Source organism: Asparagus officinalis, chromosome 6, assembly GCF_001876935.1.
Source record: "Asparagus officinalis chromosome 6, Aspof.V1, whole genome shotgun sequence".
Classification (NCBI taxonomy): domain Eukaryota; kingdom Viridiplantae; phylum Streptophyta; class Magnoliopsida; order Asparagales; family Asparagaceae; genus Asparagus; species Asparagus officinalis.
Genome location: NC_033799.1, coordinates 25,216,897 through 25,232,221, shown reverse-complemented (window position 1 = coordinate 25,232,221; position 15,325 = coordinate 25,216,897). Strand labels below are relative to the sequence as shown.

At 41.9% G+C, this 15,325-nt stretch overlaps 1 protein-coding gene across 1 annotated transcript in view; it reads right to left on the bottom strand.

Annotated features, from left to right (window-relative positions):
* LOC109845929 (zinc finger MYM-type protein 1-like) overlaps positions 1 to 3,604 on the bottom strand; it is a 3,769-nt gene extending 165 nt beyond the window's left edge. The window contains exons 1-2 of the mRNA XM_020415166.1: positions 3,277 to 3,604; positions 1,313 to 2,392 (exon numbers count right to left, since the gene is read on the bottom strand). Coding sequence (XP_020270755.1) covers positions 1,313 to 2,392; positions 3,277 to 3,604 — 1,408 coding nt within the window. The remainder of the gene's footprint in view (positions 1 to 1,312; positions 2,393 to 3,276) is intronic.

Below are 15,325 nucleotides of genomic sequence, written 5' to 3'. Positions count from 1 at the left end.
GGGAAATTGCAATGAAAAGAATAAAGAAAATTGACTTGTATTTCTTTAATTCCGATTACAACTTGATTACAAAAGAGAAGAGAACGAATTTGATTCTCTCCTTTGTTTAAAACTGGGTTCTTCTCGGTAGCGATGGAATGCCTCCTTCGATTGCTTGCGTCGAATTTGCTCTCCGTTGACGATCCGACCGTCTCTTATCTCGTGGGAACGATGAACTTCTGTGGAAAGTTTGATGTTTAACTCTGAATGAGTTTAAGAACTCTGGACGAGTTAGAACTCTGTGAATAGAGTTGTTAGAACCGAAAATTCGGTTAATGATCAAGCTGTTATTCTGTTGTTGGAGAATCCTCTCAGATTTGATCTTCTGAGCTTGATTCAAAAATCTTATCTCCAAGGATTTCGCTGCTGCTGTTGCTAAATCACCAAACCCGAGTGGTTTTGATCCTCCTCATCCAAAAAAACCATCCCCTGGTTTTGATAACTGGAAAAATCTCCAACCTGTGCGGTTTAGATTCTCCGAAATCCAACCTCTCGCCTCCTGTGGTCGATCTGAGCCAAGAAAATCGAACCTTTAACTCAGTTGAGTTTGTTGAGTTTTTATAGGGGGATAAGAGGCTGTAACTGCCCTCTAAACCCGCTCCTAAGTGGGCGACAATCCCTCAGAATGTGGGATAACGGTTTTGAAACCGTTCGACTCATGTTTGAACGAGTCAAACGCCCAATCTGGCGTTTAGCACCCAACTTCGCCTCTTAGAATTGAGACGCGAAGTTGGGTGTTGGCTGAACATTGATGAACGCGAGGGTCGCTCGCGTTTTGGTTTGTTGTAGCTTAGAAACACGGGGATCGGTGTTGGCTAGACCCATACGAACGCGAGGGTCGCTCACGTTTAGCTTGTAGCTTAGAAACGCGGGGGTCGGTGTTGGCTGGACCCCTACGAACGCGAGGGTGGCTTGGAAACGCGGGGGTCGCCTGCATTTCCAGAATTGTAACGCGGGGATGACATCCGCGTTTCAGAAGGAGCTTTTTGACTTGTAACTTCTTCTGTGAGGCGTTGCGAGGACCGTTTTTCAGTAATCCTAGCTTTAGCTGTTGTGGGGTGTGAAAGTCGTCAGATTGTAACTTTCACTGTAGAATGTGAAGACTGCTGAATAGAGTTTTCATCGGTTGTCGTGAAGGTCGTCAGATTGTAACCTTCAGCGATCTACGTAAAAGTCTTCAAATTGTAGCCTTCTGGAAGTCGTCAGATTGTAACTTCCATCATCGGTGTTTGATGGAGGATAAGCTATCTATTGTGATTTTTAGACAGCCTACAGCCACCATCATCCCAATAAGATCTTATGAAGTCAAGGATGTCTATTGATTTATTCACTTCCTTCGGCAACATTGTTTCCAAAGCTCGTAGGTCATTGAATAATTCTTTCCTATGTATATCACATTGCTGGTTGTGTTCCGTGTATCTTTGTAATTTAGTGCAATGTTCCATCAATTTTTCTTCACCAATACTCATGAACTTTGCATTAAACAAAAATTCGAAGGTTTCTTCATAGAGCTCGAATTGTTCAAAACGATCTTTGAGTGATGTAAGAGCTTGATCAATAATGTGGAGGAAATAGGAAACTCTAAAATTATCCTCCAGTGATTGACTACCTTCAGCGTTCGCTTCCACATCCTCATCAAATTGCTTCTTTCTACGAACCACTCTTTTTATCGGAAATGACGGATTGATACCAACATCATTAGCAAGTTCATTGGCTTCTTTCATCATGTTTTCAAAACCGTCTTCTCTAAACTTTTGAAAGAAAACAATAAGCTCGTTTATTCTTGTAATTACATCCTCCAAATTCATCTCTTCTTGTTGAAGAACTTTGCTAACTCGATTGACTTTATCTAAAATCTTATACCAAATACATAAGCTAATCAAGAACTCAAAATCCTTCAAAGCATTTTTACACAAGCCTTTAGCTCCTGCCATCACTATGTCCTCTTTAGAACTATTTACAATTTCAATCAAAGCGTCTCTCAACTCTGGTGCTTGATATCGGATTGTTTTAACACTTTCAACATGACTTTCCCAACGAGTAACTAACAATGGCTTTGGTGCCAGACCCTTTACATATGTTTTAAGACCATCCCACCGATGTGTTGATTTAGCAAACAAAGTGTAAACCTTTTGCACATATGCAAAAAAATTTCTAGCTTTGACACAAGATTTTGCCATATCACATAGTGCAAGGTTTAAGCTATGGCACCCACATGGTATATAAAAAGCTCGAGGATTTATGTCAAGAGTTCTTATTTGTACACCTTGATGTTTACCTTTCATATTTGACCAATTGTCATAACCTTGACCTCTTATATCATCAATATTGAGGTTAAGTTCATTCAAAGTATCTTCAAGTTAATTGACAAGCCCAGGTCCCGACATGTCATTGACCTTTATAAATCCAAGAAAAAACTCTTCCACCTTGACTTGATTTGTATCTTCAATATCCACACATCTAATGATAATTGACATTTGTTCCTCACGGCTTAAATTCGGCGTACAATCAAGAATAACTAAAAAATACTTTGCTTTTGAATTTTTTTAAGAATTTTTGCTTTGATCTCATTGGCCAACAAAATTATCAATTCATTTTGAATTTTATGGCTAAGAAAATGACTCTGAACTTCTTTATCTACCACACGCCGAAGACGATCTTGCATAATTGGATCGAATTCTGCAAGGAACTTTATAAGTTGACAAAAAAGTCTGTTGTTCTTCTCATAAATCTTCTCATTAGTTCCAAAAAATGGCAAACCATTTCGAGAAAGAGTATTCACAACTGCAATGATTCGAACTAGTATCATCTTCCAACGAGTTTTCTCTTTGTCAATTTGTCCTTCTATGTTTTTATCAATTGTTGCCTTTAGTTTTTAGTCCTTTTTGCAAGTCAACCCACTTTACAATATTTGCACAATGCTCTGGATTATTTTCATGCTCTCTATGGTTTGAGGAAGGTTATGTCAATCATCAATTCCATTCTCCGCCAAATTGGTTGCCATTGGTTTATTCTTGAACAACTTGCAACAAAAACAAGATACCCTATTCAATTCATTTGAATAGACGAGTCATTTCCTTTCATGCTTCTCGCCATTTGGAAATTCACGGATCTAATATTTGGAAGAAAAACTCCTATTTCTCTCACTCTTCTTTTCACTTGGAAACTCATCATTTTTCTTTAAAATCTTGATAGGACCACGTTGAACTATCATCATCCTCTTAGTATCATTTATACTTCCCCACAATCCCGGATCATAATTTACTTCCACATCTTTCTCAAGATCAAGTATGCTTTCATGATATTCACTAAAAGCTACTTCATTGTCATTTTCGTCCACATGAACATTTTCATTCATAGGCTCTTCATGATCTTCATCACTAGCTTTCTCATTACCACTTCCATCCGCATAAGTGACTTCATTCATGGGTTCCTCAATGACCTCATCTATATTTTCACTAATATTGGCTGTGGCACTAGCTTCTTCAACTTGACTCGAAAGAAGAGAATGTTGTGTTTTTTCTTTGAATAGCTTAGAAATTGAGCCATCTAGTGATTTTGCCATTTCATCATGACGTTGCTTGACTCATCTATTATAAACTCCAGAGTTTTGTTTTCTAACCCTTACTCGGTTTTTGTCATCTCTCGTCATGGTGTACTGTAAAATATACATATAATAAAATCACAATCAACTAAACTGACGCCGGAATAGAGACTTAGCAATATAATTATTATTAAAATCCTAATTTCATTCCAAAACACCATAACCCCTAATTCAACAACTAAGATTCAGCCAAGATTAAAAATTAGAAATCTTAATTTCATTGCAAAACATCAAAACCCCAAATTTCCGTCCAAAAAAACCCTAAAATTATTTATTTAAAAAAATTTACCTGATTGTACTTCTTCGATGGATCGATCGGCGTCGATTCTCTCCATCTTTTGGGTCGGAGGAATGCAGGCTGTGCAGCCAGCGAAATTTTGTGGTATTGTTTTGCAGAAATTTTATGGTATTGTTTAAAGAGGTAGAATCTAAATCTAAGATTTTTAAAGAAAGATGCAGAAATTTGGGACGGAGACTCGGAGGGAGGAGTGCAGACATGCAGCCAGCGGAAGATGAAAAAAAAACCATGCGAAGTCTTACCTTAAGCCTTATCCACGTGTTATGCACGTATTTGAAAAAAACTGACGAAATACGCCCTCTAAGACTCGAACATGAGCGATTTACACAACAGACAAACCCCTTAACCACAATACCAAGTCCGCATCATGTTAAAGCTTGATATTTTATGTTTATAAATTATAACCCTACATTATATATAAAAAAATTTGGTTGACCCCGGTCTTGGGATGCCCCAGCCACGAGGCTTGGTGGGCTTACCCCAGGGTCGAGCCTGATTCCATCATCAGAAAAGCACGTCCTCCTACTTCCTCTTTCTCCATCATCATCAAAGTCAATTTTCATAATGAGATTAATCTATTTTTTTAACCATTGAATTTACTATATGCCAAGTTCCATGGTTGAAGCAAAACAACAAGCACATTGTGTGCGGTTCCAAAAGAACAAAATCATAACACATAAAAACATATCGTATTCATAAAAGCTATGCCCAACTAGTCCGATCAGCAATACATTAAATCACATTAACTTCATCAAAGAAATAATTAAAAACTTCAAGTTGAAGGGGCACTCTCATAGCATTTCCTCAAATACTTGGCATTCACAAAATGTTAGCCCAAATAATATTATTTTCGCCTACATGCCAACCATTCACCTCACAAGCATTTCAACAAATAATATATTTGTCTCAAACACCTCATTATCCTCCTCTTCCTCCTTCATTGCCCACTAGATCTGAGCCTTAACCCTGACCTTCATCTCCTAGGCACCTTCTACTCCTCTTGTAGACCACCCTCCATCACCAAATCCATCCATACCCCTCCCTCCTGATCTCCTTTTACCTCCTCCTCACCATGGACCTCTCAGTGGCTCGATGAGCTCGACCTCTCCTACCTTCTCTCCTACTCCTTCACCATATTCTTCTTTGTCCATCTTGCTGACCGCTTCTCCTTCTCTTCCTCTAACTCTTCTCAACACTTGCCTAAGAAGAATAAGAGAAGGAGAGGAGGGAGTTGTGGTCTCCATGAGGGAAAAAAAAGTAGGCGCAGAAGAAGAAGAGGGGTATTGATGGAAGTTTTTTGGATTTTTTTATTTTGGGAAGTGCAAATAGGGGTTGAATCACATAAAACCAATGTATTTGGGGCAATGCACATGAAAAATAACACAGGGGGCTAGGGCATATCAAAAATTCATTTCTGAGGCCTTAGACACAAATTTTCCTTGATTTGTATCTTTAACTGATACCAGTTTGATCATATTGGTGCAAAATAAATGATGTTTGCACTCTGAGGAGGTTCAAAAAAAAGTAGTGGATATACGCGTAGAATACTTGTTCTTTTAATTTGCATTGCACATCGTTATGCCATCTGAAAATCAATTTATGATGAAGCAATAACCTTCAACTTTGTTCTGTACTTTTTGGTTTTTTTCCTCTGAAACAAGTACTTAGACTTCTTATAGGGGAAGAAGAGGTTAACTCATGGATATTCCAAAGCTGATTACTTAAAAAAATCCATCTCCAATAATTTCATTGGATTGCCATGATGAAGAAGCATATTCAGCTTCAAGCATAGAATCACATTTAGGCCTAGCATTGCTTGATGCGGAGGAAGTCGATTCATCTATAATTAGCTCTGAACAAATATTGTTTCTATATATGTTTGTTTATAACAAATAAACGATGCACTAATAATGTGTATGACGCAGTATGAAGATTATTGAATGGTCTTATCGTTTATCAAATTAGCATTAGATTAGATCAACTAGGAAAATATTCTTTTGAGGCTTGATTAGAGCATCTAGTTTTAGTCTTTGTGACCAATCACTATCAAAACGTATTTTGACTTTTTTAATCCAGACAGACCATGTTAACTGAGTCAGATCTCCTAACTCTTAAATTTGTTTGTTAGTTGGATGTTGATCTGATTATAATAACCCACACACGTGTTTATGCTTGGTCCATATGTACTGATCCAATGACCCTCATCCCTTTGGATTGCCCTAATGGATGCAGCCCAATGGATAGTGCTCCATTGCCACAGGATCATGGGACAGAGTTGGAATTCTCCAAGTGCAACTGATATGGCCATGGTGTGTAGGGCTGAGCATGGTTCGGTCCAAACTGAAAAAACCGACCGAACCGACCCGAACCGACCAGAACCGATCCGAAAAAATCGGTTTTATGAGTAGGGCGGTTCGGGTCGATTTGAAAACTTTTCAACCCGAACCAACCGAATATAGTGCAATACTACCCATTCTGATCTCAAACCCTACACGTCCCGTCCCCAAAGAGTCAAAGACTCAAACCCTAAACTCATTTTCTGAATCATTATGGGTTAAAAGCAATATTATCATATCAGTGTTTAATGCTTCATAATCTCATACTTTGTTGATATCTTTTTTTCTTTAACATAGTTTGTTGTTTGATAAGAAGTTTGATGAAGTTAGAACCGAACCGAACCGTACCGAACCGAACCGTACCGAACCAACTTGGAACAGTTCGGTTCGGTTTTGAATTATAGGCGGTTCGGTTCGGTTGTTCAAATTTTAATAAAAACCGAACCGAACCGACCGTTGCACACCCCTAATGGTGTGACCATACCTAACAATCTATTAAAAAAAACTAATAACCTTTGAATGAATCAAGTAGTCCCTGGCGTCAGCAATCATCCTCTCTCCTCTTAAACAATAAATGAGAAGCTACATTTTCATATTGATCTCTCTCACGTCAGCAATCATCCTCTCTCCTCTTAAACAATAAATGAGAAGCTACATTTTCATATTGATCTCTCTCAAAGACTAGTAACCTTTGAATGAATCAAGTAGTCCCTGACGTCAGCAATCATCCTCTCTCCTCTTAAACAATAAATGAGAAGCTACATTTTCATATTGATCTCTCTCAAAGACAACAAGTTGGCTCTAGGACTATTCATAGGATCATGCTTCGTAACTGCGGTTGCCAGCACCTACGTAGAAGATCATTCCAAACAGTCCAACATGAAGGCCGAGCTGCAGAAGCTAAGCGTCTCACTCGAGCTCGTTAGCTCCGCGGTTGAGAAAGTAGAGCACAACACTGGGGATCAGGATACCTCACCCCAACTGTAGGTGTCACGCCTCGAAACTGCAGCGGAAATTCAAAAATACATGTTACACGACAGCAGCGACCCATGCACAAGACGAGTCTCATGCGCGAGTCAAGCCTGACACTTCATATCACATAGTTTATCTTAAAACATTTATAAACCTGCTGATGATAGAAGTTCAGAGCAACTATATATGTGTATATAATCGGTACTTACAACCCACAAGCTCACCGTTACTAGCATTTTACTAAATAAAACACATTGTTGACTGTATGTAACATCAAAAAGGAGTGTTTGCGTCGGAAATCAGTTTCATTGTAGAATCTATTTACAATCGTTTATCGACTTACAATAGATTCGACGGAGTGAGCCTTTTTATAAGACTTCTCACTACAAAAGAAACAAACAGAGGATTTCCTAGAAACACACGCAGAGACTGTATATCGGTCGCTGCTTGCATGAGATCTTTGCATGTGCCAGGGACGCGTTAGTCTGTGAACGACCGATTCACAGATCCAGGTTGATCGTGAAGAAGGCTCGGTGTTCTTGTTTCAATTGGGAAACAAGAACAGAAGTAAATATCTCAGTGATGTGAGATAAGTACTCTTCTCGAGATCAAAATGATGTTTGATCTCAAGGAAAGGGGTGAAGGCCTGTAGATCTCTCGAAATCTTCCACTTTATGCATGAAGTTCGCCAAGATCTCGCCTTTGTCTCTGAAATCCGTGGGTATCTGCTCTCAAAATGTCAGCACCTCGCCTCCACCGTTAGTACCCTTCCATCGCCCCTACATATGGGTGCTAGGGGCTATTTATAGGCTTCGGACGCTGTGTTTGTGGATAACATCTCATGATTTGAGCGTATCTTCAGTTTATAACGACTTTTCCGTGTTTGAGTATGTTCCCAAGGTAGTTAGGAAGCTAATGGACTGCACGAATCCTGAGAAATTATCAAAAAACGTGCTTTTGGGAGTTCACTGTACGAGACACCCTGTGTGTCTCGAGTGCGAGACACCTTTTGGTGTCTCGAATTGCGAGACACACTATGGTGTCTCGGAATTTGAGACACCTATGAGTGTCTCGGATTTCAAGACACCTGAGTGTGTCTCGTTTTGTTGTTTTGTTGTCTCGCGCGCTTCGTCGCTTTGCTTCGTCGATTTGTTTCGTCGCTTCATCACTTCATCTCTTCATCGCCTCGTCGTTTTGCTGCTTCGTCGTCTCGTCATTTTGTTGCTTCGTCGCTTTGTCATTTCGTCACTTCATTGCTTCGTCGCTTCGTCGCTTTATTTTTTTGTATCGGACGATGCTCTCTGACTTAGATAACGACATTCTTTGTCTTCTCTTCACCTTGAGCTGTATTCCGGAACCTATAGGTAATTTTTAACGTCTACAGATACCCCCTCCAAAGTTTTCAGCCTCCTCGGTATTTTATCGAGGAGTCTGGAATACTTTGGACAAGATAGGCCCTGCCTTCAATCTCTTTAGTATTTTGTCGAGGAGGCTGTGCAGAAGGACCCGTGAGTGGCTTCAATTCTTTAACTTATTCAGCGTTAAGTCTATTCAGTATTTGTCAAATATTCTGAAATATTTCCGATCCGGCGTTTATCGCTTGACCGTTGTTAAAATCTTGAACTGAAACTGGTGCATTGATACCTGAATTAGCTCGTGTCATTGAGTCGACGTTGAACTGATCATCTTCGTTGGGAGTTTGCATCTGAATCACGATTAAACTACCCGGAATAATTTTGGCATAAAATTATCTTGAACCTGATTTAGACGAAACCGTCGAATTGTTGACTGGCGTTGACCTTCGTTACGGCGTAACACAGTTTATACACATACGTAACTAGAGTTTACACAGTTTAAAATCTTAAGGCGTTGAAGCGTGGAGAATCAGTTTATACTCATATACTCCTTGGAGTTTCGGGGAACAGTTTAAACTCATATACTCGTTAGAGGTTCAATGAGATGCAGTTTATACTCGTATACACATCGGAGTGCGAATACGTACCTCGAATACGTCAAAAATAGGCGAAAATGGGTAAAATCATGCACGAAAGCACTGGCGGGACCCACCATATGCACGAGACAACACCGTACGTCTCGTACGTGTGCGAGACAGGATATCCTGTCTCGCCGTGCAAGATACATTCGAGTGTCTCGGAGGTCGATTGACGAGGTGGTCTTGTGGGAGTCGGTTTCGGACTTCTCAAGTTCAAATTTTTCCGGCGTCTCTTTCTCTAACTCCCCATCTTCTCCGACTCAAATTCCTTATAAAAGAATTCCCTAAGTCCTTTTCCCCCTTACCTCTTTGACTTTGGCGGATTTCATCCCTAGGGTTTCGGTTTTCAAATCTTAAGTTCGAGCCCTTCGTCGTGGTTCTTCCCCACCCTTGATCCCAGGTGAAACCTTGCTCCTATAGCTCCAATTTTTAGTTTTAGGCATGATCGAAACCTTAATTTGGTCTTGAGGGTTTCGGTTTTAGGGTTAGTCCCTGTTAACTGCATTTTAAATTTGATTTTCTTCTTGAACTCAGCAAGAACTGAAGCCTCTCTTTGGCGTTTTGGAAATTTTTTCAAGCTCCCTTTATGATTTTCCCCAAAACCCAGTTCTTCTTTGAGGTTCGTCCACCTTTCTCTTATCACACACTTGATTTATCTATGTTTTTGGTGAATAACTGATGTTGGAGTTCGGATTTTGAATGATAACCAAAGTTCGGCTTGATCTTGAATACCCTCGGTTGAAAACTTAGATTATTGCCTAGGTTTTGAGTGAGAATCGAGCCTTTGGTTTTGTTATTGGGTGTGAACCGAGACTTTGTTTTCGGTTTCAAGGGGAAAATCAAAGCTTTAATCTTCTTTGATGCTTTTGTTTGAAAACCAAACTTAGGTGCTTGGTTTGGGTTGAAAACCGAGGTCATTGCTTAGTTGCATATGTCCCGTAGGTTTAATTGTAATTTTCCTCTTGATTACGGACTTATGTGCCTCAATTCTTGATAAAACTAAATTTAGGGTGTTTGACCACGAGCTTTTGGGTTCGCTTAATATCCCGTATTTGGAAATTTACGTAAACTGATAACTTTTCTTATAGATTGATGATGTCTTCGAAGAGGTCACGCATTTCGAGGAGTCGGTCAGCCTCTCAGCCAGCTGAGAGAGAGGCTCCTATAGCTTCATAATTTGGGGGTAAGCTTTTACCGCTTTCGTAAATTCAGAAACCGATACTCAAAATATTGCACCCTCGTTTGTTGAACCGATATCCTCCGTTGTGAGGGTCGACGCTTAAAAGATGTGTTTTGTTTGGTCAAAATACGTCTCAAGGCAAAAGGGATGATTTCATGCTGTATCGCACTCCGTAAGGCTGGTATATCGTTGCGTTGTTTACACGACAATATACGTTGTCTCTCGTGTGTGAAATAGTTAAAATCGTTTCGCCAATTACAAGGTAGTGACTCTATCTTGCGGATTTGTGAGATGAGTTCAACTCCTTGTTTTGCCTTGGAAATATATATATTTTAACTGCGTTTAATAAATAAGCTCTTATTCGTAGAAGTCAAATTTCCGCCGACGACGTTCTTACCCCGTGCAGTGAGTGGTCGAAGTGGCGTCTCCTATGCCTCTTTCGATGAGACGACCATTGTCAACGGGCCCCCCCAATTCAATAGAGGTGGTCCTGTAGAAATCCCCAGGCTTGTTAAGGAGGGAGATCGTCGTAACATGCAACATTTGATAATGGATGCACCTCTCACAAGAGATCCAACCACAATTGAGCCATTGAGGAAACCCGACTTCATGTTTGGCGACTCAGTCGAGGATCCAAGCATCCTTAATTGCAGCCTGGAGCAATGGCTGAACGAGTATGACGACAGATGCAAATTCCTTCCCCTAATCCCTCGTTACTACGGTTTGACGCACCTGAGCAATTTGGCGGTAGGATGACAGATGGCTTGGCATCTGACTGAAGACCGGGAGTGAGTACATTGTGAGTTCATTACCCAAGGCAAGACTCCGGGTTCAAGTGAGAGGAATTATATTCGCGGGCTTCATCCCGGCATGCTGGGACATGATGAAATTCCGCCAAACGAGCTGCCAACTAGGGCTAACACCATATGGAACCGCCTTGCGAGGCTAGGATGAGAACTACCTGTTAAAGGCTTCTGATGCTTCGGTTGGGTTCACTCCTCAGCCGATAAGTGGTGGACTAGGATGATAGTCTATGTCCTCAGCCGGTGGGGCACAAAGTTGAGGGAGAGATGGTTGTATCATCCGAGCCAGCATGTATGGCCTCGCCATGAGTGCGAGTCACTTCTTCGCACTGTTGGAGATTTATAACTCAGATACTAACACGTTCCTAACTCAGAATGGAGAGTTGGGGTTGGCATTGCATGAGATGATGAGAGTCTCGGGGCTACCGATGGGCGATTTTTCGTACCAAGAGTACTTTCCCACCAACCGATGAGTCATGCTAAATACGACACATTATGGGAGCTGACATGCCATTATCAGACGGCCTTAGCTAGTGTTGATATTAAGGCCAAGAAGAAGTCTCCGCAGCTCAGCTTGAAGTAGTTTGCAGACTATTTATTCAGGCACTTGGAAGATCATTCAAGCGAGGATGTTTGCGAGCTGACTCCCCTATCCCCTTTCGAGATTAATCAGTTAATAGAGAAAATCGGCACTTAGTATTATACTACCCACTCGGCTGAAGGCAAGTTCCCAAGGGGTACAAAATTCAAGACTTTCTTGTGGCACACACAGAGGCAGATCCATTCGACGACTCTTCTGACGGGATACTTAGCTATCTGGCTAAAGAAGTGTGTGATACCACACCAACTATCTGACGCATTGCCCATCAAAGTCCTATTTCCGGCCATTGAGCTTGCAATTGGACTTAGGCTCTCTCTTCTCCTGTCCATGATTGCTGATATCCATAGCATACTTTGTCACTTGGTCGCCGAATTTACATAAAAAGGAAGCAAGCCTTCAAGCGAAATCCCTACCGCCAAGATTGAGTTGCCGTACACATACCTGATGGCTTGGTTGGTTCTCCACCGCCCAGACCTGATGCCAACACCCACCATCGTGGATCTGAGCATTCCCTTGCTACAGACATTAGAAGACTGCAAGTGGGAGGCTCGCCAGTGGCATGAGGTGAAGCGACAATTCCAAGTCATAAATGATGGGAGTTCTTCAAGTGCTTACCACAATTTTCCGACCGCTACGATGAATTATTGGTCGATGATATGGAGCTGAGGATGAGTCAAACCGTTCTAGATGTAGGTTTCTTCCGGTGGCTGATGAACATCCGACCTGTCTACCTTCTCCTTCGCGTGAAGAACGGCTGCAAGATCGAGCCTTACTTTCCTTGCCGATTCGCTCGTCAATTTGGTTACGACCAACTGTATATCGAGAATCCGAATAAGGCTCTGAAGGTTCACAGAGGCCTTATTGATGGGGCTCGCGCATGGTTCTGGAGCATTACGGGCTGCATCGGTACCATATTTAGCCTTCCCGCTGCAGAGACTCGGCGGCAACTGACCTTCCTCTGCTGCAAGTGGTTAATCGCCACCAACACATCCGCAAGAAAGAGAGATATCTCAGAGTTGGAGGCAGAGGTGGCGGCCAAACAGGCGGCTGATATAGTTTGAGAGGTTGTGCTCTCGAGGAGGAAGGGGTCTGACAGGGGTAAGCAAGTAGTTGAGGAGGAAGAGGAGGTCCTCCCCACTGATGAAGATGAAACCTCTGAAGAAGATGTAGCTAGGGTTGGAGGCACAGGAGTTGGAGGCACAGAAGAAGAACTTGAGACATGTTTGCCAACCTCTTTCTTCTCAGGATGGTTTATGAGTTCGACGATCGCTCGTCGAACTTGCCAATTTGATTTGCCTAAGTCTCCAACGGATCCAAAGAAGCCGAGGCAGAAGGTCTTGTTTACATATCCTAACAAAATGACGGTTGACCTTCTAGGTGGGGCTATAGACGAAGAAGAAGAAGAAGAACCCAACCTCATCCATCGGACAAGATCCTGATCTTCATCTCAAGTTCCCCCAAGGGTCGAGTTGCGCACCAAGTTTAGACATGAAAGACCTGTCGCTTCTGAGGAGGCTTGACCTGCGAAGCGAAAGAAGGTGGTGCACAAGCCACGTACAGAGTTACCAGCTTTTGAGGGGGAGCCGCTCAGTGATATTCCAGGAGAAGGTAACATTTGATATTGTCATTTTTCGTACTTCCGGTCAGCGATTTGCTAAATATATATATCTCATTGTCGATCCGCAGGGAGTCTTGAAGTGGGTGAGCTTCCATATGATCCTCCTTCTCCTGGCTTTACCCATTCCGAAAGGTTAGGCTTCACACAACAGATGCATGAGGCCATGGGTGAAGAGGCTCGTGACCCTGAAGTTGGAGGGGATGCTGAGGTTCCATTCAACTCACTGTAGGCTGTCTAAAAATCACAATAGATAGCTGATCCTCATCAAACACCGATGATGGAAGTTACAATCTGACGACTTCCAGAAGCCTTCATAATCAACATCGGGAGTTACAATCTGACGACTCTCATATATCAGAGAGCTAAAGCAAAGATTACAAAATAACGATCTTTGCAACGCTTCGACAGAAAGAGACTACAAATCGACGGTCTCTTCAAATCAAACTGTGGAAGTCCTCCCCGCACACCAGCATCAAGACGCATCGCGTTCATAGCCACGAACGCAGCTCAACGCAGCTCATACCGTAGCTCAACGCAGCTCCAACCGCTGCTCAACGCAGCTCCAACCGCTGCTCAACGCAGCTTATGTTCGGCCGCAAACGCAGCTCCAAAAGCTGCAAACGCAGTTCATGTTCGGTCACAAATGCAGTCTCCGAAAGCTATCAACGCAGCTTTCACCTGCCGCCAAACGCAGCTCCCAAGCTGTCAAACGCAGCTTTCAACAAGATGCCAACGCAGCTTCCAAATTGCTGCGTCTGAGCTTCCAAACACTGCGTTTGAACGCAGAATTCACATCAGAACATGGATTTTGCATTTGACTCGTTCAAACACGAGCTGAACAGTTTCAAAACCGTTTCCCACGATCTGAGAGGATCACAACTCCTATAAATAACTAAAAATCAATTCAGTTCCGTTCGATCGGTGGGGACTCCTTGACAGCAGGGTTCGGTCGATCGGTTGGAACTTCTTGAGTCGTCAACAGGATCCTTAGAGCATTTCTGGAGCTTAGGAGATCTGCAACAAGAGCTTCTTCATCCATGGCTTGAGAACCGATTCTCGGTTCAAATCAACTCTTTTTTAAGAGTTTCCAACTCATTCAGAGTTATCAACTCGTCCAGAGTTTCAAACTTGCCACGCAAGTTCTCCACAACGTCAAATCATGAGGAGAAGATCACGTTCTAGTGAAACAAGACGTCGGATCGTCAACGAGAAGCAAACTCGACGCGAGCATTCGAGGGAGGCATCTCATCGCTACCGTGAAGAACCCAGAATTAAACAAAGGGAAGAATCAAATTCATTTTCTTCTCTTTTGTAATCAGGAAATCCAATTGTAACTGAGATTAAAGGAATACAAATAAATTTTTTTTTATTTCTTTTACTGCAAATTTTCCACAAACACTCACCCACTGACACCATTGCAAGAACTTCAAGTCCAAGTATATCTAAAACAGATAATACCTAATTCAGGTGGTAGTTAAGAGAGTTGAGTGATTCAAAATCCATGCCTCCCCTAATCGTTTCTGCACTTCATGCTCTTTTAGAAAAATTGAAGGGAGCGAGCATGAGCTTCGGGGCCGCGGAACCTATTGCATCTGATGAAGGTAAATCTAATTCTCACTTGTCATGAGTTCCACTTTCCTTCTTTGTACTTAGTACTCAGGTTTTCTATAGACGTCGTGATGGAAGAGCCCGTGGTGGAGGAAGCCCTTCATGACATTAATATCACGGATTTTGACGAGCATGCATTCAAACCAACGATGAGCTTCTCTGAGGTTGAACATAGGTTGCTTGCTGATATGTTATTAGAGCAAGCCCACCGCGAGGCTACAGGACCGACTGTTGAGGTTGGTTCATCTGTAGGTATAGATCTTATCCTGAGGT